Below are 24,247 nucleotides of genomic sequence, written 5' to 3' on the forward strand. Positions count from 1 at the left end.
AATGCCAACGATATCTCACACTTCCTAGAAAACAACATCAAATCCAAACAAACTGGCATGCACAACAGAGTCTCTACTTGGTATAAACAAATACTTCAATCTTCCCCGCAAACCATCTGTCACACTCTGGTTAGGATACACCAAACTTACAAATGCTCATAACATCGATAGATCCCTCCCCAACACATATCCGTTCTGTAACAACTCGACAATATACCTAAACCACAACACAGAAGAGATACGTTTAACTCGGAAAACCCCATTAACATCATTTCAAACCCTACCAACATCAACATTAACAAAAATCCTCTCCTTCCTTCGTAAAACAAATTTATCCCATACCATTTAAGAAGGCTGGCTCGATATAAAATAACCCATACGAGCCGAAAGCCTTAGTTGCTAGCGTTGTAATTTTTAAGTTAGCTCTGAGTTGTACACTGTAAGATAGCTTTATATAAATAAATAAAAAACATTTCCAAGAATAAAAGTTAATATGTTAAAAAACACCACAGTTAGCATTTTTTAACGTTTTTTTTTAAATAGTGTTTTGATCATTCCAATGGGAGCTATAGAGTATAAGTTAACACGGTCACCCAGCAACAGAAAAGTTACCAGGATGATCCCGATTATCCGGATGGGAATAATGCAAGGCCAGCGTCACCTGCGGATATTGCACAACGACGGTGCTATGGACAGCATAATCAGCTGGCAATGCACTGCGACGGAAGCAGCACACAATCGGCGGGCAATGCACCGCGACGCAGGAAGCGGCTGCAAATCAGAGCATAGGGCTAGCTTTTATTTTAAGAATTTATGTACTTAGCAGTTAGTTGAATTTTGGAAATAAATCGTGACGGTCATCGCCTCGCGAAACCAAAGTCTTCTCAATTTAATTGGCAACCAACACGTTCGTAAGACCCTCGAGCAGTTAAAAAAAATAAATAAATTAATTAATAAAAACAGTACCAACAAACCCCGAACCAACAGCAGCAGAAGTATTAATAACATAACATAATTAAATACGCCAACGTCGTCATACCAGGAACTGGCAGCAACAACATAAGAAAAATCAAGAAGAAGGAAACTACAACGAGCACCAGCAGCGGCAACATTTTAATTTAAAAAAAATTAAAATTAAGACCATGTAAGTAGTGTGTTTATTGATATTTTTCCGCGACTTATCTGACTCGAAATATTTAAAAAAAAAAGTGATTAAGAAATTTAAAAATAAAACAATCAGGGTATTCCCTAAACTGTTGAATTGCTGAATTGTTGAAAATTCAACAGGACATTTAAGCAACTAAGGGAACGACCCTAAAAGTTCCCTGTTGAACTTTCAATTTTAAGATGTCAGCTGTTTGTCAGATTGTTAAATTGTCGGGCCGTGCTTACCAAAGATTATGTGTAAAATTACGGAAAATGCCGAGAATAAGCCAACTAAACTATTAGATCTCCTAACAGGGCAGCATCCTATCAGATATCCTTTACTTGCATATTTTATACGATTGCAATTCCTCCATGTTTACAAGTGACCAGAGTTACCCTCTTACTTTTAAGCCTAGTACTCAGATCGACAAAAACCGCGAGGTAACCATAGGAGTGAGCGAGAGGCAAATACGCGGCTAACGCTTTTCGTAGGGTCTGTTATTCAGCGCGGTACTCAGATGAGCTAAGGAAATACCAGAAAAAATACCTGATTTCGCGAGTGAATTTTCAATGAACGCCCATAATCTTTGGCGGTGTTCGTGCAAATGCGATGTGGAAACTAAAAATTAAAAATGGAAGGAAAACCCCAAAATCGGATGCAGGACGTCAGTGCAGATGAAATAGGACCCCAAATCCAAGCTTATGCCCTTCTTTGTGGGATTTCACCGACAGGAAGGAATTCCACAAAAGGGGCAAATTCGCAGAATAGTTGAAGTGCTGGAGGAGATTTACTAGAGAATCCCAGTGGGAAGGAACATGCCGAGGGGAACTTCGATCTGTACACAGACATCCTGCCGGGCGCGTCCTCGCAAAGAAAGTAAAATCCACCAGCTACTTGGCAGCTTAAGCGGAGCTGTAAGACCCACTGGCTTCTAGAGGATGGAGGAAAATAGGGCGCCCGCTAAGGAACAGTTGGAGAAACCATAGCCAGCCACTGCCAGGATGCTGGGCGACTTCCTGCTGTATCAGCGGATCAACCCCGTTCCCAATCCGGCTCCCTCTTCCTCAAAGTCCAATATGTCTATTGAGACTCGGAGTTGGACTGCGGTGGAGCGGGAAAGATGGCGAAGCATCCGTGGGGCGAGAAGGAAGCTTTAAACTACTAAATTACATAAATAAAAACATTTGTTAAACATTCCATTTATTTTTATTTTAATTTCTTTGTGTACCAGCAGACTCCTCCTTTTTAAATTTAAATTTCAAAACCAACTACTTGAGAGTAAAACCATGCTACATGCATTGCGGGTGAACTTTGAAAACTTCGGTCACACTACAAAGAATAAGATTTTTCGACTAGTGAAACGCTTAGGCGATCTGAGTACTAGGCTTTAAGATAGAACTACTTAGCCTTCCACTTCTTTATAGATTTACCATCAGCCTTGTCTAAAAATGTAAGAAAATAAAAAAAATATGGAGAAGAAATTTGCAAACTTTTGTTTTCGGTCACTTGATTTATTTTATTTTGTTGTAAAAAATTATTTATGTATTTTTTTATTATTTATTAAATCATTTATTTATTTTGCAGATGCGGAAAAAAATACCACTTTTCCAGGGACGGAAAATAAGAGATGTTTGAGATTTTTATTTAAATAGCCATGTTTGTTTACTTAAGCCAGATCAGATCGGCTAAGAGCTTCACTAGTCGAAAAATCGTATTCTTTGTAGTGTGACCGAAGTTTTCAAAGTTCACCCGCAATGCATATGGCATGGTCTTACTGTTAAGCAGCTGGGCTTGTTGCCAAACGGAACAGAAATCAATTGGAGCAATTTAAAAAAGAAGAGTCTGCTGGTGCACAAAGAAATTAAAATAAAAATAAATAGAATGTTCAACGAATGTTTTTATTTATGTAAATTATAAGTTTAAGGCTTTCTTCTCGTTCCACGGATGCTTCGCCATCTTTCCCGCGCCATCTGTAGTCCAGCTCCAAGTCCCAATAGGCTGGCCAATAATGGCTGGTGATGGCTCCTCTAGCTGTCCCTTAGCGGGCGACCATATTTTCTCCTCCCCATAGAAGCCGGCGCCTCCTCCATCTTTGCTTTGGCTGCCAAGTAGCTGGTGGAGGTTTATTCCTCAATGGAGACCTCGTCGTCGAGCGATGTCCCACGTTCCTTCCCACTGGGATTCTCTAGTGGATCTCCTCCAGCGCTTCAACTATTCTGCGGATTTGCCCCGTTGTGGTATTGCTTCCTGTCGGTCAAGTCCCACAATAATGGGCAACAGCTTGGATTAGGCGTCCTTTTTCACCTGCACTGACGTCCTTTAGCCGTTTTTGGTGTTTTTCTTCCATTTCTTCTGCACGAACACCGCCAAAGATTAAATTTCTTATTTTTTGGGCCGCGGCTAACGGTGTTCATCGAAAATTCACTCTCGAAATCTGGTATTTGTTCTGGTATTTCCTTAGCTCATCTGAGTACGGCGCTGAAAAACAGACCCGACGAAAAGCTTTAGCCGCCTGTTTGCCTCTCGCTCACTCCTATGGTTAGCTCGCAGTTTTCGGCGATGTGAGTACTAGGCTTTACACAAAAATAAAAATTGTGCTCTAATGTTATTAATACAAACAAACATAAGTTATAAAAACAGACATCTCTTAATTTTGGTCCCTAGGAACTTTGCACTCAATAACATTATTAAATTTTTTCACAGATTCATTCATTTATTTTTTTATATGCATCATTTGTTGTTTTTCACGTCAAAAATTAATATTTTTCACAGCTATTATTTTCCCGCCACGTGTTTTTTTGGGAATCTTGTATTTTCCATTTTTTGAATATTCATTATCTTGTTTTCACTCTCACTGTTTAAATAAATATTGGTCTGCGACAGACTTACCTGGGAATCGTATAGGTATCACTTTCAAACCACTGGTTTATTTTACTTAACTACGTTAATTGCGGGCAATTCTAATTCCTTCACATAAGTAAACTCAAGTGAAAAAGACAAAAAAAGTCGCGTGCCTTTCAGAAAAACAACAAGCAACAACAACAACGGTTCCGCTAATCCGTTGTTGCTCTGTGTTTTTGGCATGTCCCGTTTGGTCTATGCATCTTGCACATAAAATCAGGGTATTTATAGACATATACGGTTATGCAAATCGTTATATAAAAATATATTTTTAAGACTTTACATATTAATAAATAATATAAATAAACATATACATTTTTTTAAGAAATACAAATAATTTAAAACCCAAACATATTATATTAATTGGTTGTTTTAACATTTACGAAAAAATGTCGCATTATTCAAAAGGCAAGGGTGCATAAAAGTCTAGCTATTTTAATTGCTGAGCCTCATTGCCCTCGCACGCATTTTCCAGCTGAGACATGGCGAGAGAGAGAGAGAGCTCAAAAGTACTTTTTGTGCGTTCTCTTTGCGGACCCCGACTGAGAGCGCGTCTCATTGCCGCCGTTCCGCTCAGCTCAGCCGGCGTCGCTGGCTGCTCTGCCGACGTCGCAGCCGGCTTCGTGATGATTGGGCGCTTAACTCAATTTGTGAACTGCAGGGCTCTGTGGGAAGAAGCTGTAACAAAATGCTAACTTGAATGTAGTGTAAACGGGGCCTAATAGATGTTTCGCATTTATTTACTAGTTAAAGACCGATAAGACTAGAGGGAATATTGACAAATTAGCACACTGTTGCAACCTCTACTTAGTATTCAATCCCTACTTATGTTCTATTCGCTGAGCGCAAAATTCTAAAATTTCGCTGTTGCGCATAAATGCTTTGCAGTCCAACCCGCAGCTTAAGCGCACAACAAACTTGTCAATCGCCGGCCAGTCGGTGTGCTACTGAGTGTGTGGCAGAACTTGCTCAGATTGTCGGAAGTGTGATTGTGTAATTTATTAACAAATAAATAAACAGGAACGCATAACAATGCGACAATGCAAAGTTGCCTTCAGAAACCTTATTCATCGGTGCAAGAGCATTACGACTAGACCTTTGTGCTGTGGCGTTGAGCTTCTGGGTAAGCAACAGCTGATCCTGCCTTTATATACCTGCACCACTTCCAGCCCCAGGAACTACTCTAAGTTTAGCACCCACATAACTACGGAGCGTGCGATGAATCTGCTATGCAACCTGGACGAAGAGGAGCGCAGCAATCTGCGTTCCGCACTTGATAAAATAGACGCCGACAAGGAAAAGAAGTTGTACGAGAGTAAGTACTTTTGGAAATATGTTTATTTTAAATGAACTATGTAGATCAGTGGTCGGCACACACATACCATCACAAGTTTGTCTTGTATTAGTGTGAGTGTAACAAACACAAAGTTTGCGCGCGGTGTGCTGAACCCTGACGATTCTCTGCTTTGCACTGAGATCCTTTGCCGCAGCAACAAAAAAACGCGCCGAAGCTGAGAAAAATATGACCCGAAGACCCATGCCGAAGTCACACGAACATCTACGTTATACGCGAGCGAGCAGAGGATGGGCAGAACACTTCCCTATGCTCACTAGATAGGCCGCTGCCGACCCCTGATGTAGATTGATCGAACTTAAAGGTACATACACCTATATGTGTGTACGTTGTCATGGTAGAGTCACTGTTTGTCTATGTCGGGCGTTCCGGAGGAGCTAATAGGCCCCCTTTTGACCTTTAACAGGCGCCGTAGATTTCGGCGGTCCACTGTGGTCATCTGACACACGAGTCGTCAATTTCGAGAGCCAGCTTGAACTTCGCCGGATCGTTACACGTGTACTGCTTTGCTTTCTCAAGCCCGACCTCTGTATCCAGATTACCGTTGGCGCCAAGCAGCCCAAAGCTCTTCATCACGCATGCACGAAGGCAATTGCCAGCATAGGTAGCGGTGGGCTGCGTTTTGATTAACTCCTGCATGTCAGCGTCGACGGCATTCACTTCAGTCATACAGGATTCCCGTTTTCGTCGAAACCGAGCACCAGGGCGGTGCCAAGGAGAATAATTGCCACAAGAATAAAAGAGGAACATTGATGTTGGCCTGATGTGCACGGACTGAACTTGTGGTAATGGCACTCCAAGCTTTTACAGTCACAAACTTAAGTGTTGGCACACTTCGCATCTTGAACTTTAAGTGCGCTTTTCTACTTTTATAAGTGTTGTGAAATTCAACAAAATAATTTTGGATAAGGGGAATATTTAACACTTGAAGTTCAAGATGCTAAGTGTGCCAACACTTAAGTTCGTCACTGTATATCTGAATCAGTGAAATAATCTTGTACTTTGTTTAAATAACTAGCAATCGACCGTTCTTGGGTTTTTCCAATTAATAGAAAAGCTAACGAAATCAAGCGCCCCACAAGACACGAACGCCCAGACCTCTACGACACGGCCGGGGTTTCAACATCATCCCACAACGATTGGTTAATATAATACAAAAAAAAAATGGGTCAATCAAAAACGATATTTTCCAAAACGATCTTATTCAGGCGTGTCACAGAAATCTCCTTCATCCAACTTTCACCAAAACAGCAGTGTCTAAGAAACCGTTTCAAAATTAAGTTAATATCAAAATAAAAAGTTGGCTTTGCCAAAAGTTTTCCAAAACTATACAGATTCTGTAACACCAAATTGTCAAAACAACCGTCCGTTAACCACAAAACTTCAAAAATCGTCTGTACGAACGGATACTAAAGCTATGGTTTTGGCATAAAGCATGTAGATTCTAGAGTTCATTTCCGAAAGGTGCCACGCCCACTCTAACACCCACAAACCGCCAAGAACTGTGGAGCCCACATTTAAAAAGATTAAAATGTAAAATAAATTTTCTTCTATTCCGCTTCTCAACCCCTACCGCCACGCCGAGTATTGTTAAATTATAATTTACTAGTTAGTAATGATTTTACGCCCGTATTTAACAAGAACATCGTCTTTGACGTCGCAGCTAATAGATAAACGCGAAAGGTGTAAAATTTTATGTAGATAAAATGTAAAAAGTATACTTATTTTTAGCTGAGTAACGGGTATTGGGCGGTTTGTGGGCGTTTGATTGGGCGTGCCAACATTTTTTTCGGAAAAATAAAAAAGATATTAAAGACAGCAATGCATTTCAGCGTCTTAACACTCCTTTAAAGTCCCCAACACAATATCATGCAGACCAACATTTTTATTTTGAGAAACTAACTTTTGAAAAGACCATCGGGTTTAACAAATGATTTGTCATTTGACTCGTTTTTTTCATTAAAATGTAAAGTAAGCTCAGAGACTATCATATTGTGCCCCATTAGTAGCTTCTTACCGCTCTTTCCCCTAGTCATTCAAATAAAATGAATTCTTGGAATGCAGTTCTTTTAATTTTTGCAATACCTTTCGGTTGTTGTATCATTCGTTATTACCGGACCATCACAGCAGACTTTCATATTTTTGTGTATAATTTAATATAAATATGAATAAAGGAATTCATAAGCATTTATTGATGTGGTAGCCAGAAATTGGACCGAAGGTGCCAAACTTAAATGAAAGCAATTTCTAAATGACAAAAAAGCAGGGACCGTAATCATTATGAGTTTTATTGTAAAACTCAAAAAATAATCATAATTTTTGATAAAAAAAAAATAACACAAAGAAATAATCATAATTTTTTTAGTTTTATAATAAAAATCAAAAATAATCATTATTCCTAACCAAAAATAATAATAATCAAATATAATGAATATTTTTGATTTTTATTTTTTTGATCACAAATAAAACTCATTTCCTGTGCCGATATTTTGAAATTTTTTGAATAAACCTACAAAAGGAAATCAAAGAAGTTTTCTTGGAAACAAAATGGCAAATTGGCCTTCTGCATCCTTGTAGATATTTTTGCTTTAGGCAGTAGAAGTGCTTTTGACCTAACCACGCTAGTACATATGATTATCTGCTCACAAGTCCCAAACAAAATGCGGTTTTCCTTTTCTCTTGTTCAAATTGAACTAATTAACCAATTGAAACTGCCAATTCTTCAAAGCAAAAGGGAACAATATTTTTAAATGCCTTTTATTAAGTTGAGTGTGATCCACACAATCTGTAAAAGGTAATCCTCTACGTCTTGAGAATTCGCGGTTACTAAAGAATTGATTTAAATATCAAACCAACAATTTACCCAGTAACTTTTATCAATTCTTCAGTATCCGCGAATTCTTAATTTCTTCTTCATTTGCCTTGAAGAATGACATGACAAAATATCATCTGCAAGGATGCAGAAGGCTAATATAACCATTTTGTTTTCCAGGACACTCCTTTGTAGGTTTATTCAAAAAATCGGCCCAGGAGAGCCGTTGTTTTAAAATGAGTTTTAGTTTGATCAAAAAAATATCAATCAGAAATAATCATTATTTTTGACTTTTATTTTTTTTTGCTCAGGAATAATGATTATTTTTGATTTATATTATGATTTTTATTTTTATTATATTATTATTATATAAATCACAAACATTAAAATCGTGATAAAAACGGATAGGCAGTCCACAAAGAGTCACTATGGTATTTTCCTTTTCCGCGTTAGTCGATCCCAAGTGGGTGATTTTTATATCCGTTGCTCGTAGAGTAAAAGGGTATACTATATTCGTCGGAAAGTATGTAACAGGCAGAAGGAAGCGTTTCCGACCCCATAAAGTATATATATTCTTGATCAGGATCACTAGCCGAGTCGATCTAGCCATGTCCGCCTGTCTGTCCGTTCGGATGAACGCTGAGATCTCGAAAACTATAAGAGCTACGCTATTGAGATTTGGCGTGCAGATTCCTGAGCTTCTTCCGCAGCGCGCCACGCCCACTATAACGCCCACAAACCGCATAAAAAATTGGGACTTATACAGTGTTGATGATAGAATAAAAATTTTAACTGAAGCGTATTGTTCCTATCAATACCTATCGATTGATCCAAAAAAAAGTTTACCACGCCCACTTAAACGCCCACAAACTTCAAAAAATCGTAAATATGAACGTGGATATCTCGGAAACTATCAAAGATAGAGAATTGGGATCTCAGATTTAGATTCCGTAGCCTTATACGCAGCGCAAGTTTGATACGCGAATATGCCACGCCCACTCTAACGCCCACAAACCGCCCAAGCCTGTGGCGCCCACAATTTTCATGCTAGATAACAAATTTTAACTGAAATGTATTGGTCGTGGTTACCTATCGATTGATTAAAAAAATATATGCCACGCCCACTCTAACGCCCTTAACGCTTAAATCTGTCTACCGCCGGTATGTGGCGCATTTCATTCTCGCTTGCATATCTCCATTTCCCTTTAGTCCCTTTAGCTGAATAACGGGTATCTGATAGTCGAGATACTCGACTATAGCGTTCTTCCTTGTTTTTTTTAATTAATTGTCTAGCTCCCACTTTGCCGTTATCACCTTTTAGGTTGTCACTTATAGGTTTTGCAATACACGCGAAGTCTTTAATAAAACACCTATAGTAACTCGCTAAACCAAGGAATGATCTGACATTGAATAGTGTGATTGGTTGCCCATGCTATGTGTTTCACAAGTTCATGCATATTTTCTGAAAAAATAATTACGTCATCGAAGTAGACATAGCATGATTTCCCTATTTGTTTTCTGAGCACATTGTCGATGGCTCTCTGAAAAATGCTGGGTGCATTCTTCAATCCAAAGGGAAGCCCATAGAATTCGTATTTCGCATTCCCTACAGAGAAGGCCGTTTTCTCCCTGTCAGTTTCAGCGAGTAGTATCTGGTCAAAACCAGACTTCAAATCCAAAGTGGTAAAGTACTTTGCCTTGCCTAAATTGGCCAGGATGAAAACTACATTCGGAATAGGATATTTGTCGTCTACCGCCTTTAAATTAAGTTTTCTAAAGTCTATTACAAGTCTTTTTTTGTGTTTCCCTGTTCATTAGTCCCTTTCTTATCTACAACCCTAGATGGTTGGATTATGCCGTCTCGTAACATGGCCTGTGTTTCTGTATTTACAAAGGCGGACATATTTGGTCTTCGTTCTCCGTCCGAATAGTGTAACGAACACGGCAATGTGTGCGGCTATCTGGCAGCGTACTCTGCCTACAGGGTCGGCTGTGCTCAGGGAAAATGGGAGTGGGGTTTTGCTACCTAGAGAACCGCGCCGTCACATAAACTTAAATAGTAGACAGAGTAGGGAACTATTGAATAACTAAACCAAAGCTCAAAGAATCTAATTTTATACTAAGTGTGAGGAATTGCAGATGTCCTTTAATTCCTCTTCAAAAACCCACCCAACCTTGCATAGGCTCGCTTTGCGTATGTGGCCAATGCCCTTATTACTGATGCACAGTTACTTCAGGTGTCCCAATTCGCAAACAAATTCACTTCATTTTATACTTCATTCTCAAATACGTACCAAAATTCAATTAAAGATAAGTTGCCCATGGCGGCTGCTTATGATTTTCTTAACGTTAGCTTGCCCATGGCAGATTAACCATATAATGGGTACAAATGACTTCATTTATGTTCTTCATTCAAAAATTTACGTTAACAATTAAGCATTAAAAAGAAAAAAGGTAGTCTTCAACAAAATAGCACGGGTGTCGAGACTTGAATCTATAGTTATTCTATAGTTATATTACTTGGCTCAGATTGATGTTAACAGACGGTCGGCTATGCCGTACTTACAACATTAATACTTTAAATCTGTTTCCAGTGCAGTCGACAGGCCTGTGGACGGTGTGTGTAAACGAGGATGTGTGTATGCTGAGTGAACTACAAAATATTATTAGTTAACAGTCAATCTAACATATACATACTGTACCCGTGTAATAAGCTTAATTTCTATAAAATTTAAATCTATTCTAAAAACTACAAAAGCGATGCAACAGTCAGATCGGCTGCCGAGATCGGGAGTGAATCCTTAGCTGCGAGGCGGCAGATTCAACAGCTAGAACAAGACTCCCGGGTGTCTGCTTATCCGCGATACGCTCGTGTTGGACGTGTCGATGGCTAACAATCAGTCCGGGGTTAGGTTACTCGCAACTGGTCAGGAGAATATGGCGAACAACACGTGTATCAATCTAGGAACGGCAAACATAATAACTAACTGGTCAAGGCTGGGTTTACTTTTATTTACCTTAAGTTTTCCTTTGTCTTACAACGGTTGGAAAGCTTGGCTCGAAACTTAAATTTGCACTGGTAAACTGTATGTGGCTCGGCTCGAGTAGTCCCGCTCCACGTGTTGGCAGCCAGAGTGGGCCAAAACGAGCACCAGGCGATTTGATCAAATAGCGCTGCGCACTCCTACTTTCCTTTATCCATTAGTACACAATTATTGAAAAATATTAAATTCCCTATGCTCACCTAATTAGTTTTTCAACTATAAGTTGGATGTTGCGATCGGTGCCAGCTAAATTACGCCAGCCACTTTGGGCGTTTGGAAATAGCTTTGTGGTGGTTTACTTATTAGTCTTTTGTCTTGTTAGGCGGTTATTAAGCCCGATATGGTGCGTATATATATACACACGTGGACTTAGCACTTCTTTGCAAAATTCGATTTGATTTAAAACGCGTGTGCTTTGGCCGAAAGATCAGAAATAAGAGAACGAAAAAACGCAAATGGCGGGTGCAAGCCCTCTGACAAGCAGTGTTAGAAAATACGAAATTATCGTTTAGTATTTTCTAGGATGTGTGGTTGCCACCAGGTTGCGGAACCAGTAGCGCTATTTTATATTTAAAAAAAATAGAAGAATCTTTTCCTAATAATTTCACACCCCTAAAGCACAGGATTAATCTTTAGTCTTTATGACAAAGATAAAACCTGAAAAAGGGTGTCTACTGTTACCAAATATCCTTTGCATGATATGTTCCTAATTCCTTTCCGTTTAAATCCTCAAGTAAATAGAGAGAGTTCCCCAGTATTTGCTTGACACGGACCTTTATTCCTACCGGTGCAAGCTTAGCATTAAAGTGGTCGGCGGCATTGCTAAGGGCGAAGTTTCGTTTAATTACCTCGTCTCCTACCTGAAAAGATCGAGGCCTAGATCGGAGGTTATAGGGTTGCTCATTCTTTTCATAAGCTTTGTCTAAATGCTTTTGGAGGTCAAAACGTAACGTAGAGAATTGTCTTGTCGGTTTAGTCGTAAGGAACTTTCATTATGCAAATTGAGATTTTTGAGTAATTTATAATGGAGATTCAGCTATTGACTGGTGTATATGACGACGCAGAGAACAGTTTATACTACTAAGATATCTATCCCATTCTCTCTGATCGGATCGGGTATAGGCTCTCAATGCAGCATTAATAGACCTATTAACTCTTTCTGCGGAATTGGACTGCGGCGAATAGGCTGCGGTGCAAGTGTGGGTAATGCCACGCTTAGAAAGAAAAGAAGAAAATTCATGACTTTTGAATTGCGAACCATTATCGCTGACTATAACCTCAGGCGTTCCGTAACAATCAAAAATTTCCTCTTTCAGGTATGATACGACGACTTGAGTTGTAAACTTCTTTACCGGTTTAAGAAACGTGAATTTCGATAGATGATCGAGTACTATAAAGATTCCTATATTACCTCTTTTCGTCCTTGGGAAGGGACCAATAAAGTCTATATAGAGTCTTTGAAATACTCGTTCGCTAACAATTTGTTGTCCTATTGGTGGTTTAAGTTTCTGCGTGGGGTATTTTGTAGTCCTACAAATCTCACAGTTTTTGATGTAATTGCGAACGTCTACAACCATACGCGGCCAGTAAAACTTTCTTCGAATATTTTCCAAACATTTAGCTATACCGCAATGAGAAGAAGACGGCTGATCGTGAGCTGCCTTGATTACACCTTTTCTAAGCTCGACCGGAACCACAAGCTTCCAGGAGTCTTCCGGATGCTCGGAGGAACTGTTAGAAAAACCAACCCGGTAATAAAGAAAACCATCTATTACTTGAAAATCCGGTAGTTGAGACTGCGTTAACTTTTCTTTAAGTTGCGAATAGCTGGAGGATTGAAAGAATTCGGATTCCACATCAATTTCTGGGAGAACATCGATATCAATTGTGGCAAGGCCTTCATCCGATTCAAAAGATCTTGAAATGGCATCGGCTACTACATTTTCACTACCTCGACGATGTTCTATGCTAAAATAAAATCCTTGAAGTTTGAGTGCCCACCTAGCAAGTCTTCCTTGAAGGTCTTGCTGCGTCATGAGCCATCGGAGACTTGCATGATCAGTCACAACAGTAAATTCATGACCCTCAATATACATTCGAAGTCTTTTAATAGCTAAAACTACTGCTAAGCATTCAAGTTCCGTAGTAGAGTAGTTCCTTTGAGATCTATTAAGCTTCCTAGACATATATGCAATAGGGCGTTATATTCCGTTTTCATCACATTGAGCTAGAAGCGCTCCCACACCATTGATCGAGGCATCACACTGCACTATAAACGGTTTTTCGTAATTAGGATGTACTAATACAATCGACAATCGAAAGACCATACAGTTACAGTGCGATCCTCAATAGGAGAGGAAGATTTTTTAAAGCTCTTGATTTAATTTTGATTTTGTAATTTGATTTAACTAATAAAAATCATCGGATTATAAAGCAGTGCTGTTAGAAGCTTTCATTAAGGGGTCGGCTGTAACAGTAAGCGACTTAGTAAACCTTCAATAAGAGAAGTAGGATAAGCATCCTTTACTGTAACAGAATTAAGCTTCCTAGAATCTAAGCAAATTCTCATTTTGCCTGGTTTTACGACCAAGACTGCCGGAGAAGACCATGAGGACGCGGGCGCTTCTTCTAGTACTCCCAGACTAATCATGCGGTCTACTTCTTGGCATAACTGAAGCTCTTTGGCTGGAGATAGGTTGTAATATCTTTGCTTAATTGCTTTTGCTGCACCGGTGTCAATATGATGTTCAATTAGGGTTGATTTACCTAAACCACTTTTTTCAGACGATGGAAAGAATTCGATAACAGCTTGTAATCGGTTTCGGTCGGTTGCATTAAGCAAGACTGTGTCACTTAAATCATTGGAGTCAGAAATTTCGGAAATAGTCGTTGAACTGGATATTCGAAGACCAAATAGTTTCCAAAAATCCATTCCGCAGATTATATATTGTTTAATACTGGGTACTATTAAAAATTCTACATCCTGAGATAAGGAGTTATAGTGAATCCGAACGACAATGTTAGCGGTGACGTTTTGATTTTGTCCGTCGGCTGTACGAACATAACATTTTAACTTCCTTAACCCTGGATGATCTGTAGGAATAAGCTTAGCCAATTTACCACCTACTACGCATTTGTTAGCTCCACTATCAAGCAAGGCCAAGAAGGTTTTGTTAAATAATTCCAAAGCGATGTAAGGACGGTTGTCATTGTCCTGCCTAACAATAGAGGATACGACATATTTCTTCATTTTTCGCTGCTGTTTCCAAAATGAACACATTCGATTAGCCGATCGAGATTTGTTGGCGGAATTAATTCGTAGTGTAAATATTTCCGCTCTGCGTTGATAATAGTTACGTACTCTTTCATGGTAGGGGATAATTTTAAAGTTTCGTGAGGGCTCTGTAGTGTTTTTAATTAACATACAGTTGGGTTTGTCTAATTCTGGGTTATATGTTGTCGAGTCAGGTTGAGAGTTACTTAAACTAGAAGATGGAAGATGATTAATACCTACTATTGATGCTGAGTTTGAAACAGAATATCCACCAGTCAGAATTGATGGACATCCTCTTACGAGTTTTCCGACGGGGGATTACATTTCAAGCAACTAGGCTTATAAGTGTCAAGACGACCACACCCATAGCAAAATATGCGTCTGGCTTTGAGGCAATCATGATATCTGTGTCCGGTTTCCTCACAATTCCAACATTTATAACGCTCAGCATTGCGCATCGCATTTATTTCTACGTCGTTCAATGTTTGATAATTCTCTTCTTCCCTAGGCTCTTCAACCTGCACTAGCTCATTTACAAATCGCCGGTTTGGAGGAGGCCGGGCTGCCGATCTACCTGCCATGCTAATGAGAAATCGTTCGTGTTTGTGGCACTCTGCCCTTAAGGAGGCAATGTTTGGAGTCAAAACATGTAATAATTCTAGTCGTAATTCAGGTTTAAGGTTCTTTTTAACGTTGGTAACTAGTTCACTGTCGGACATAGGCTCACGCAAAGCATCTGCAATCGTTAGGATAGCATCTAGAAAATCGTCAAAATTTTCTCCGCTTTTCTGCTTCCTATGTCGAAGAGAGTCTTTAATCTCTTCGTCAGTGCGCTGTTCTCTATACCGTTCACGGAGACTTGTACACAGGTGAAACCAATTCGGTTCACTTGAAGTTCTCTGGAAACGCCAGTAAAATTGTAAAGCTGGTCCGGAAAATAGTACGTTGGCAAATTGGTATAGCAAATTCCATTTTGCGTTTAGACATTGTATAGTCAAACTATTTATCCTATAGATGAAGTCTTCAACAGGCATGTCATTTGCCATGCCAGTAAATTTCACATTCCAATTAGAAATAACGCTTGAAACTTTGTCAGGATGATATACGGCTTGTGTCAAAGGATCACCTGAAGGCAATCGTATACTAGAGCCTTGATTACTATCAACCCTGCTTGCATTGGATCGATTTAAGTTACCAGGATTTTCTACAGGGATATTATTTCGCAGATTTTGGGAATTATTAGCCAACTGAAGGTTTCGCATCGTATTACTGATCTCATCCGCTACTGCTGCAACCATGCTAACGCGAAAGGTTTCTAAGGAGTCTGTGATTAACTGCTGTACTCGAGTTTCGGAAATGCTAGAACGTTCAGTTGATCTATGTGTTGTGTTTTGGCTTCTCAAGCTAGAGTGTGCTCTCTGATTCGTTGAGTTCTGATGGGAATTCGCTCTTGTGTTTGGTCTAGTTCGGTTAACGGCACCAGTAGCTTGATTGGCAGAAGCACCTCGAACTTCCCTATTAGTATCATTAGTAGACCTATTCGGTTGACCAGCAGGAAAGGTTATCAGTTGTACCAGGGTACAAGCACTTCGGCAAAGCGGACAAGTTTCATTAGTTCCTAACCACAGTACCACGCATGTTCTGTGAAATTTATGTCTACAAGGGGTTTCTGCAAGTTCAGTATCTATTACCATAGTATCATTGCAAATAATACAAAGAGAACGTTCATCTCCACTATCGGTGACTGCAACCTCGTCTCGATTAGGCTGAACTGACATGTTGTAGTATTATAATAATTTCTCAAATATTGTAAATATAAAAAACTCTGATTTAAAATTGGGACTATCCTTTAGTTACCGTGCATCAAATGAATATTAATATAAAATTAGGGTTTCTGTTGAGCAAAAGACTTTTAATATTAGGAAGCAAGTGCACTACTGCTGAGTGTCTTTCCAAAAACTATTCAGCTAAACAAATCTCAAAGCAGTAATGACTTAATGTTTGATCTCTAAAAATATAATCATGAGTACTTGCTAGAAATTTCCAACAAAGTAAATCTCTAATGACTTTTCTTAGGTGTATCAAATGTGATTAATAAAAGAATAATGTTGCTTGGTGCGAATTCGAGCTTTTCCCCAAATCTCACATTCCGAAGCAATTCATTTATTGTTGATATGGGAATTAGGATTGAGCGATAACATAACCTAAGTTCAGCACCTGCAAGAACGCGCGATGTCTGAATTCCAAAGTATCACATTAAGGCTCAAATTAGGAACTATAAAAAAAAAATTTGGATTTTACTTTACAATATTGCATTGGGTAGCGACACGAAAAATTAACTCTGTTATCTTCTCAAGATACGGTATTTTCCTGATTTCCGATCGCCCCACGTTGGGCGCCAAAGAATATGTAACGAACACGGCAATGTGTGCGGCTATCTGGCAGCGTACTCTGCCTACAGGGTCGGCTGTGCTCAGGGAAAATGGGAGTGGGGTTTTGCTACCTAGAGAACCGCGCCGTCACATAAACTTAAATAGTAGACAGAGTAGGGAACTATTGAATAACTAAACCAAAGCTCAAAGAATCTAATTTTATACTAAGTGTGAGGAATTGCAGATGTCCTTTAATTCCTCTTCAAAAACCCACCCAACCTTGCATAGGCTCGCTTTGCGTATGTGGCCAATGCCCTTATTACTGATGCACAGTTACTTCAGGTGTCCCAATTCGCAAACAAATTCACTTCATTTTATACTTCATTCTCAAATACGTACCAAAATTCAATTAAAGATAAGTTGCCCATGGCGGCTGCTTATGATTTTCTTAACGTTAGCTTGCCCATGGCAGATTAACCATATAATGGGTACAAATGACTTCATTTATGTTCTTCATTCAAAAATTTACGTTAACAATTAAGCATTAAAAAGAAAAAAGGTAGTCTTCAACAAAATAGCACGGGTGTCGAGACTTGAATCTATAGTTATTCTATAGTTATATTACTTGGCTCAGATTGATGTTAACAGACGGTCGGCTATGCCGTACTTACAACATTAATACTTTAAATCTGTTTCCAGTGCAGTCGACAGGCCTGTGGACGGTGTGTGTAAACGAGGATGTGTGTATGCTGAGTGAACTACAAAATATTATTAGTTAACAGTCAATCTAACATATACATACTGTACCCGTGTAATAAGCTTAATTTCTATAAAATTTAAATCTATTCTAAAAACTACAAAAGCGATGCAACAGTCAGATCGGCTGCCGAGATCGGGAGTGAATCCTTAGCTGCGAGGCGGCAGATTCAACAGCTAGAACAAGACTCCCGGGTGTCTGCTTATCCGCGATACGCTCGTGTTGGACGTGTCGATGGCTAACAATCAGTCCGGGGTTAGGTTACTCGCAACTGGTCAGGAGAATATGGCGAACAACACGTGTATCAATCTAGGAACGGCAAACATAATAACTAACTGGTCAAGGCTGGGTTTACTTTTATTTACCTTAAGTTTTCCTTTGTCTTACAACGGTTGGAAAGCTTGGCTCGAAACTTAAATTTGCACTGGTAAACTGTATGTGGCTCGGCTCGAGTAGTCCCGCTCCACGTGTTGGCAGCCAGAGTGGGCCAAAACGAGCACCAGGCGATTTGATCAAATAGCGCTGCGCACTCCTACTTTCCTTTATCCATTAGTACACAATTATTGAAAAATATTAAATTCCCTATGCTCACCTAATTAGTTTTTCAACTATAAGTTGGATGTTGCGATCGGTGCCAGCTAAATTACGCCAGCCACTTTGGGCGTTTGGAAATAGCTTTGTGGTGGTTTACTTATTAGTCTTTTGTCTTGTTAGGCGGTTATTAAGCCCGATATGGTGCGTATATATATACACACGTGGACTTAGCACTTCTTTGCAAAATTCGATTTGATTTAAAACGCGTGTGCTTTGGCCGAAAGATCAGAAATAAGAGAACGAAAAAACGCAAATGGCGGGTGCAAGCCCTCTGACAAGCAGTGTTAGAAAATACGAAATTATCGTTTAGTATTTTCTAGGATGTGTGGCTGCCACCAGGTTGCGGAACCAGTAGCGCTATTTTATATTTAAAAACAAGGAAGAACGCTATAGTCGAGTACCTCGACTATCAGATACCCGTTACTCAGCTAAATAGAGATATGCAAGCAGCAAATCGAGATTTAAATACGCCACCTACCGGCGGTAGACAGATTTAAGCGTTATGGGCGTTAGAGTGGGCGTGGCAAAATTTTGGATCAATCGATAGGTATTGACGAGACCAATACATTTCAGTTCAAATTTTTTATCTAGCATGAAAACTGTGGCCGTCACAGGTTTGGGCGGTTTGTGGGCGTTAGAGGGGGCGTGGCAATTTTTTTTTCGATTCACTCGATAGGTATTGATGAGAAGAAAGAATAGAGTGGGCGTGGCAAAATTTTGGATCAATCGATAGGTATTGACGAGACCAATACATTTCAGTTAAAATTTTTTATCTAGCATGAAAATTGTGGGCGTCACAGGTTTTCGCGGTTTGTGGGCGTTAAAGTAGGCGTGGCAAACTTTTTTGGGTCAATCGATAGGTTTTGATGGGAACAATATATTTCAGTTAAAATTTTTATTCTAGCATCAAAACTGTAGGACCCACAGTTTTGGGCGGTTTGTGGGCGTAAGATTGGGCGTGGCACATTGCTGAAACAAACTTGTGCTGCGTAAGAAGCTCAGGAATCTGCACGCCAAATCTCAATAGCCTAGCTTCCATAGTTTCCGAGATCTCAGCGTTCATCCGGACGGACAGACAGACGGACAGACGGACATGGCTAGATCGACTCGGCTAGTGATCCTGATCAAGAATATATATACTTTATGGGGTCGGAAACGCTTCCTTCTGCCTGTTACATACTTTCCGACGAATCTAGTATACCCTTTTACTCTACGAGTAACGGGTATAAAAATACAAGAATCTTTTCCTAATAATTTCACACCCCTACAATAGTACCAATGATATTAGTGTTGTAAGGCAGTGCCTCATTCGGCTCTGCAAATACACCCGTGCGGTTTTCTAACATTGACTGGAGTTTTTCCATAACTTCGTGGGGTACTTTTTGTAAAATTACCGTTTGCACATTTAAAAAATTTAATTTCTTCCAAACTGCGGTTAGTTATTCACTTTTTATATTTTATGTCAAACGTTTTTAAGTTCGGTAATAAGAAGAATGTTGTAGTTGTGTTAATTAGGTTTAAAATGTATTTTGTTGTACCCATGGATTGATATTACAGAAAATGGCCTATTTACGAAAATAACGTTTTTTAATTCTTTCATAGGTTTTATAAAATTTTTGGAAGCCCCCGTGTCTATCAAAAGTTTAATTTTTCTCCCTGAGATATCCCTTTCTATGAAAGGGAGCAGGGAGTTATGCCTAAAAAATTTATTTCGTCATATTCTACGAGGTCATTATCTATGTCTTCTACTTCCTCCTCGGCTACTGTAGGGTATTTGTCATCGTTTTCTTTAGATTGGTCATTGTCTAACGTCATATGGTTTGTTCTTTAATGTTTCTGTCCTGTGTACGTCGCGCTACTATTAGTGGGTCTTTTATGTGCCAGACCATGGCTACTATAAGCGTTGTGTTGAATATTTTGTTGATTGGTCTGCCACTGATTGTTTTGGGTTTGTCTATGAAACAGACTACTTTGTAGAATTTGAGTTGATTGTCTAGAACGAGATTAGCCATCGACGTCCACTGGCTGGACTGGATCCTGTCTGAGTGGCTGTCTTGATCTTTTATTAAAATGTTGGCTTTTACCCTCCAGGTTAGACTTAGAACCTGTTATTGTCTTTCTTTCTCTGTCCTTTTGTATCAGTTTTCGGGCACAACTACTTGCGACATGTATCGCTCGTGATTAGCTTCTACTTCTTGTGCTAAAGTTAGAGCGGAAGGAAGATCGGATGGTCTAGCTGAAAAAAGAACATCGCTTAGCGATTTTTTTGTTCCCGAAATAAATACGCGAAGCGCATCTGCTCTATATTTTTCGTTCATTGACGCTGCTACGGTATTGTCGTAGGTCATAGTTGTCTTGTTTATTAGCAGAGTAAGTTTTTTCTCCACTTCGTCATAGTATTGCAAGAGAGTCATGTTTCCTCGAAGCGTTGGCTTCTCGTGTTCTATTAAGTATACAGGTCGTTTGTCTGCGTATGTAAAATCTAGTCGGTTTGTTATGGCTTTGAAGTTCAGAGGTGTGTCGAAAGTCGAAAGAACCATATCGGCTGAACCTTTTATTTTATTTTTTAGTATTCTTAGAGCTTGTAGTGTTTGGAACTACCGTCGTATTTTTCGTACACTTTATATACTGTGTGCGCCGCTTTTCTCCATGAGACGTACGTCTAATTTTTACCCTTAAAGACCGGCAGGGACTTCATAATATCTAAGGTCCCACTACACGATATACTTATTCTGATTTTGGCCTCCTTATATGTTTCTACACCTGGTGTGTCTGAACGTCTAGTAATTTTTGTTCGAAACTTCTTTCTTGCGTAGCGAGTGCGCTTGCAACTGCGGCTTCTACAATGGCTTTTAACTGCACGTTGGTCATTGCCATATTTGAACTGTGTGGATTTTCCTGCAAATCTTCCGCGCTTCTGAGCTTTCGGAATTCTTTTAGCAAGTCTTCTATTTCACTATCACTCATAGGTTTTCTTTAACACAACGAATTTTGTTCCTTTTGTATTTAATTTCTTTCTCGAAATTTTTACGAAATTTTGTCTGAGACTCTTGCAATATGTTATAAAAATTATTCTGGGTATTCCCTAAACTGTTGAATTGCTGAATGGTTGAATTTTGGTCAGCTGTTAATTAGCTGTTCCATACAAAGTCAACTTTCAGAAATTTCAGCAATTCAACAGCCTCGGGGCTGTTGAAAATTTTGTTGAATTGCTGAAAATCAGAGTTGTCGCTGTTCTCGACTAAAGCCTAGTAAAATCTTATTCTTTGTAGTGTGACTGAAGTTTTCAAAGTTCACCCGCAATGCATGTAGCATGGTCTTACTGTCAAGCAGCTGGGTTTGTTGCCAAACGGAAAACAAATCAATTGGAGAAATTTAAAAAGGAGTAGTCTGCTGGTACCCAAAGAAATTTAAATAAAAATAATTGGAATGTTCAACGAATATTTTCAATTATGTAAATTAGTAGTTTAAAGTTGCCTTCTCGTCCCACGGACGCCTCGCCATCTTTACCGCTCCACCGCAGTACAGCTCCGAGTACCAATAGGCATGTTGGACCTTGAGGAAGTGGGAGAACCGGGTTGATCCGCTGATGCTGCAGGAAGTCGCCCATCATCCTGGCAGTGGCTGGCTATGGTTTCTCCAACTGTTCCTTAGCGGGCGCCCTATTTTCCTCCATCCTCTAGAAGCCAGTGGGTCTTACAGCTCCGCTTAAGCTGCCAAGTAGCTGGTGGATTTTACTTTCTTTGCGAGGACGCGCCCGGCAGGATGTCTGTGTACAGATCGAAGTTCCCCTCGGCATGTTCCTTCCCACTGGGATTCTCTAGTAGATCTCCTCCAGCACTTCAACTATTCTGCGAATTTGCCCCTTTTGTGGAATTCCTTCCTGTCGGTGAAATCCCACAAAGAAGGGCATAAGCTTGGATTTGGGGTCCTATTTCATCTGCACTGACGTCCTGCATCCGATTTTGGGGTTTTCCTTCCATTTTTAATTTTTAGTTTCCACATCGCCTTTGCACGAACACCGCCAAAGATTATGGGCGTTCATTGAAAATTCACTCGCGAAATCAGGTATTTTTTCTGGTATTTCCTTAGCTCATCTGAGTACCGCGCTGAATAACAGACCCGACGAAAAGCGTTAGCCGCGTATTTGCCTCTCGCTCACTCCTATGGTTAGCTCGCGGTTTTTGTCGATCTGAGTACTAGGCTTAAAAGTAAGAGGGTAACTCTGGTCACTTGTAAACATGGAGGAATTGCAATCGTATAAAATATGCAAGTAAAGGATATCTGATAGGATGCTGCCCTGTTAGGAGATCTAATAGTTTAGTTGGCTTATTCTCGGCATTTTCCGTAATTTTACACATAATCTTTGGTAAACACGGCCTGACAATTTAACAATCTGACAAACAGCTGACATCTTAAAATTGAAAGTTCAACAGGGAACTTTTAGGGTCGTTCCCTTAGTTGCTTAAATGTCCTGTTGAATTTTCAACAATTCAGCAATTCAACAGTTTAGGGAATACCCTAATTGTTTTATTTTTAAATTTCTTAATCACTTTTTTTTTTAAATATTTCGAGTCAGATAAGTCGCGGAAAAATATCAATAAACGCACTACTTACATGGTCTTAATTTTAATTTTTTTTAAATTAAAATGTTGCCGCTGCTGGTGCTCGTTGTAGTTTCCTTCTTCTTGATTTTTCTTATGTTGTTGCTGCCAGTTCCTGGTATGACGACGTTGGCGTATTTAATTATGTTATGTTATTAATACTTCTGCTGCTGTTGGTTCGGGGTTTGTTGGTACTGTTTTTATTAATTAATTTATTTATTTTTTTTAACTGCTCGAGGGTCTTACGAACGTGTTGGTTGCCAATTAAATTGAGAAGACTTTGGTTTCGCGAGGCGATGACCGTCACGATTTATTTCCAAAATTCAACTAACTGCTAAGTACATAAATTCTTAAAATAAAAGCTAGCCCTATGCTCTGATTTGCAGCCGCTTCCTGCGTCGCGGTGCATTGCCCGCCGATTGTGTGCTGCTTCCGTCGCAGTGCATTGCCAGCTGATTATGCTGTCCATAGCACCGTCGTTGTGCAATATCCGCAGGTGACGCTGGCCTTGCATTATTCCCATCCGGATAATCGGGATCATCCTGGTAACTTTTCTGTTGCTGGGTGACCGTGTTAACTTATACTCTATAGCTCCCATTGGAATGATCAAAACACTATTTAAAAAAAAAAGTTAAAAAATGCTAACTGTGGTGTTTTTTAACATATTAACTTTTATTCTTGGAAATGTTTTTTATTTATTTATATAAAGCTATCTTACAGTGTACAACTCAGAGCTAACTTAAAAATTACAACGCTAGCAACTAAGGCTTTCGGCTCGTATGGGTTATTTTATATCGAGCCAGCCTTCTTAAATGGTATGGGATAAATTTGTTTTACGAAGGAAGGAAAGGATTTTGGTTAATGTTGATGTTGGTAGGGTTTGAAATGATGTTAATGGGGTTTTCCGAGTTAAACGTATCTCTTCTGTGTTGTGGTTTAGGTATATTGTCGAGTTGTTACAGAACGGATATGTGTTGGGGAGGGATCTATCGATGTTATGAGCATTTGTAAGTTTGGTGTATCCTAACCAGAGTGTGACAGATGGTTTGCGGGGAAGATTGAAGTATTTGTTTATACCAAGTAGAGACTCTGTTGTGCATGTCAGTTTGTTTGGATTTGATGTTGTTTTCTAGGAAGTGTGAGATATCGTTGGCATTGTTGTTTGGGGTGTAGGTGTAGAGGGGGCGTGGCAATTTTTTTTTCGGGTCACTCGATAGGCAAAATTTTGGATCAATCGATAGGTATTGACGAGACCAATACATTTCAGTTAAAATTTTTATTCTAGCATAAAAACTGTAGGAGCCACAGTTTTGGGCGGTTTGTGGGCGTAAGAGTGGGCGTGGCACTTTGCTGAAACAAACTTGTGCTGCGTAAGAAGCTCAGGAATC

The 24,247-nt window shown here is 39.5% G+C and overlaps 1 protein-coding gene across 15 annotated transcripts in view; it reads left to right on the forward strand.

The window, feature by feature from the left end:
* Positions 1 to 4,788: 4,788 nt before the first annotated feature.
* LOC139354032 (transmembrane protein 65-like) overlaps positions 4,789 to 24,247 on the forward strand; it is a 90,135-nt gene continuing 70,676 nt past the window's right edge. For 2 of the 15 annotated variants that reach the window (XR_011605130.1, XR_011605133.1), the window contains exon 1: positions 4,791 to 5,363. Coding sequence is in view for 10 of the 15 variants with exons in the window: in XM_070998270.1 (XP_070854371.1) it covers positions 5,081 to 5,363 (283 nt within the window). In the remaining 5 variants the exon portion in view is untranslated. Of the gene's footprint in view, positions 5,364 to 5,538; positions 5,740 to 5,808; positions 6,188 to 6,420; positions 6,732 to 24,247 lie in introns of those variants that run through there. The other 13 variants (XR_011605132.1, XR_011605134.1, XR_011605131.1 and 10 more) reach the window with 13 other exon arrangements.

The sequence above is a fragment of the Drosophila suzukii genome (assembly GCF_043229965.1).
Source record: "Drosophila suzukii chromosome 2 unlocalized genomic scaffold, CBGP_Dsuzu_IsoJpt1.0 scf_2c, whole genome shotgun sequence".
In the NCBI taxonomy this organism is placed as follows: Eukaryota; Metazoa; Arthropoda; class Insecta; order Diptera; family Drosophilidae; genus Drosophila; species Drosophila suzukii.